Raw genomic sequence first — 4,050 nt, forward strand, 5'->3', positions numbered from 1 at the left:
CCACCTTAGCGTACTAAGATGGGCCCCCACAGAAGGTTAGGAATATATGTGGGGTTTGAGTCACCCTCTATAATTCTCTACCTTGAACCATTGACGGAAGATTTATTTACTGCTCGAATTACAGATTGTCGATTTGATGAAACAAATTTCCTGCAATTAGGGGGAGAAAAATGCCTTAAAAGAGAAATTGTTTAGAAAGTTTCATTATTATCTCATTACGATCCACTTACCCCTATATGTGAAAGTCACTTACAGAAATTAGCAAATCAAATGCCAGATGCATTTACTGATTTGAAAAGGATAACCAAGTCACATATCCCTGCAGCGAATGTACCTGTCCAAATTGAAGTTCCAAAAGAAACTGATTCTAATGTAACAGCTTCTGAATCCCAAACACGCCTAAAGCGTGGTAGGCCTTTGGGTTCAAAAGATAAATATCCTAGAAAAATAAGCGCGAAAAATAATAAAGATGGTATTATAAAAGATTCTCCTAAAGAGACTCAAAATCTGATTAATCCTGATATTCATGGAGAAATCAGTGAACCCGAGACTCAAGTGAGTGAAAAACTTTCAATAAGTTCTACTAATGATGAGGTAAATTTAGATCGATCAAAAATTATGGTGGATAATATTTTTGCATATAATGTTGCACTAAATATCATGCAAGACAATGAGGACCTTGAACCTTTATCTGTCGAAGAATGTCGACGAAGAAAAGATTGACAAAAATGGCAAGAGGCGATTCAATTTGAATTGAACTCACTTGCTAAACGGGAGGTTTTTGAACCTGTAGTCCAAACCCCAAATGGTGTAAAACCAGTTGTCCATAAATGGGTCTTCGTAAGTAAAAGAAATGAGAAAAATGAAATTGTAAGATACAAGGCACGCCTTGTTGCACAGGGTTTCTCTCAAAGACCTGGTATTGACTATGAAGAAACATATTCACCTGTCATGGATGCAACAACATTTCGATACCTTATCAATCAAACTGTACGTCAAAATCTTAAAATCTATCTAATGTATGTGGTTACAACTTATCTTTATGGTTCACTTGATAACGATATTTACAAGAAAATCCTAGAAGAATTAAAAATGCCTGAAGCATATAGTTCAAAGTCTCGAGAATTATATTCAATCAGATTACAAAAATCGTTGTACGGTCTAAAATAATCAGGGCGTATGTGGTGTAATCGCCTAAGTGAGTTCTTGAAAAATGAAGGATACATAAATGATGTCATTTGTCCTTATATTTTCAATAAGAAAGCGGTGTCAGAGTTTGTCATACTCGTTGTTTATGTGGATGATATAAATCTCATCGGGACTCCAGAAGAGGTCCAAAAGGCAATCGAATAGCTAAAGAAAGAATTTGAAATGAAAGACCTTGGAAAGACAAAAATTTATCTTGGTTTGCAAATCGAACATTTAGCAGACAGAGTTTTTCATCCACCAAACTCCTATACCCAGAAGGTTTTGAAACGGATTAAGCATATCCATTAAGTACTCCAATGGTTGTTCAATCACTTGATGTAAGTAAATATTCATTCCGACCTCGAGAAGGGGGTGAAGAGATTCTTGATCCCGAAGTACCATATCTCAGTGCTATTGGTGTACTTATGTACCTCGCTAATGCTACAAGGCCGGATATAGCATTTACTGTTAATTTAGTAGCGAGGTATAGTTTTTCCCCTACGCGAAGATACTGGAACAGAGTTAAGCATATATTGAGGTACCTAAAAGTTACTATTGATATGGGTCTGTTTTATACTAACAAAGCTAGTCCAGATCTTGTTGGTTATGTAGATGCAGGTTATTTATATGAACCACATAAAGCACAATCCCAGACAGGCTATGTGTTTACATATGGAGGTACTGCAATAGCATGGCGATTGACAAAGCAGTTCATCGTTGCTACTTCTTCTAATCATGCTGAGTTAATAGCAATCCATGAAGCAAGTAGAGAATGCATATGGCTGAGATCAGTAGTACATCCCATCAAAGAGAGATTTGGCCTAAAGTTTGATATCAAGGTACCTACAGACATATTTGAAATCAGTGCAGCATGCATAGCTCATCTAAAAGAAGACTTTATAAAGGGAGATAGAACGAAGCACATTTCACCCAAGTTATTCTTCACGCACGACCTTCAGAAGAATGGTGATATTGATGTGTAACAGATCCGCTCCAGTGACAATCCAGCAGATTTGTTCACTAAATCTTTACCAACTTCAACCTTTGAGAAGATGGTATACAGGATTGGGCTGCGAAGGCTGAACCGGTTGAATTGGGGTCTTCAACAGAAGGAGTAAGAATACGCAATGTACTCTTTTTTCCTTAACCAAGATTTTTATCCCACTGGATTTTTTCTGATAAGATTTTTAATGAGGCAGCACTCAAATGCGTATTCAGGAAATTTTGCTTTACATTGTCATCCAAGGGGGAGTGTTGCAAATGGATGTCATGTCAATAGGCATTTGGTTTGTTATAAATGGATGCAAAATCAGTAGGCATTTGTTTTTCCTTTTTAAGTAGGGCAATTGCCTTACTATTTCTCCACTTCTTGAATATTAAATTAGATAATTTGGGTTATAAATAGACCACAACTTATGAAGGAAATGTGCAGAGAGAACAACTTTGATTACTTCTCTAGTGAAAGATTAATACTCTCAAATCCTCCTTTTTCTTTGTTTACTTTACATATTTTTATAACACCTTTAAATACTTTCGGAAGGGTTTTGCAGAGAATCGTGTTGATAACGTGTTATAAAATTAAAATAAAGTGGCGAAGAGAAAATGGAAATCAAAGAGAAAGTTTTTATACATTCGTCCGTTTCTTTCTTCTTGTTCATTGTTCTACATGGATTAGAAGCTATTTATAGTCATTATTGGATAACTTTCAATAAAAGAGTAATGATGTTGTTGGCTATGTGCCAAGATATAATTGGGCTACATATGTTCATGCACTCCACCATGTTTTATATTAGAAATATAATTGTGCTCAGAATGGATAATGTAATCTAATTTTGAACTTTGGATACAAATTCTAAGTTCTAACTAGTTTCTACTATCTCTTTGATGAAATTGCCTTGCAAGATTATCCTTTTGGAAATTTAAGTGAAGACATAATAGCATTGAATAATAATTATTTCTTACTCGATCATTAACTGCTTTTTTGAAGAAGAAAAAAAGGATTTCAAAAACAAAACGGCTTCCAGCACTACAATATTCTGTCATATTTTTAAGCTCTTTCAATCTCTTCTAATGCAAAAGCTCCTCTAAACACTTCAAATTTTAAATATGAGCCCTTCTTAATATTTTGAGTTTTTCGGTATGTTGCTTACTCGAAATGATTCATATCTGCGGCACGCAAATTTTTAAATCAGATTTTTATTTTAATATTTTCGCTTCAACAATAATAAGAGTTGTCTCTCCAATTGTTTGAATGACTTTACCTTTTTAACTTAATAATATTATGGACCCACTTATCACTTTTAATTAATCAGTTTAGTTTGCTTGGGAGTTTTTTTTCAATATATTAAAGATAATTCTGTGTTTGATGTTCATATCAAAGTTTATTCTTACTTCTTAATTTTATTTTTCTGGAATTCTCCCATTGTGAATTTTGACTTTTGAGTGCAATGAAGTTCTCGTCATAATAATTTGTTCGTCAGAGTATCGATAATCCAACACATAATTTAACATCGGATTTATCTCAAATAAGCTCAAAATTGAAATATAAATTTCAAATATAAAGAATAATTTTCACTCACCAATTTAAAAAGGGGGGAAAACATGGGTTGACCATTTTGAAAAAAATGTTCACAATTTTAAAATGTGGATAATTGAAGTCAGTCAGTTCAATTTTTTATTTTTTTTAGCCATTTGGTCTGTCGATCGCATGCAATCTTTATACTCAATTGATACACTTTTATACCATATTGATACACTTTTATACTAGATTGATACACTTTTATACGACATTGATACACTTTTATACTAGATTGATACACTTTTATATCATGTTGATACAATATATATACCACAGAAATACCC

General features: G+C 33.6%; 1 protein-coding gene across 1 annotated transcript; it reads left to right on the forward strand.

Annotated features, from left to right (window-relative positions):
- Positions 1–1,505: 1,505 nt before the first annotated feature.
- Positions 1,506–2,171, forward strand: LOC124888578 (secreted RxLR effector protein 161-like). Its single transcript, XM_047399257.1, has one exon. The coding sequence runs from the start codon at positions 1,506–1,508 to the stop codon at positions 2,169–2,171; it is 666 nt and encodes a 221-aa protein (XP_047255213.1).
- Positions 2,172–4,050: the final 1,879 nt, after the last annotated feature.

This window comes from Capsicum annuum, chromosome 11 (genome assembly GCF_002878395.1).
Source record: "Capsicum annuum cultivar UCD-10X-F1 chromosome 11, UCD10Xv1.1, whole genome shotgun sequence".
NCBI classification, from domain to species: Eukaryota; Viridiplantae; Streptophyta; class Magnoliopsida; order Solanales; family Solanaceae; genus Capsicum; species Capsicum annuum.

Excerpts from the sequence above, each read along its gene's own strand:
- LOC124888578 (XM_047399257.1), top strand. The coding sequence starts at position 1,506 with ATGGTTGTTCAATCACTTGATGTAAGTAAATATTCATTCCGACCTCGA.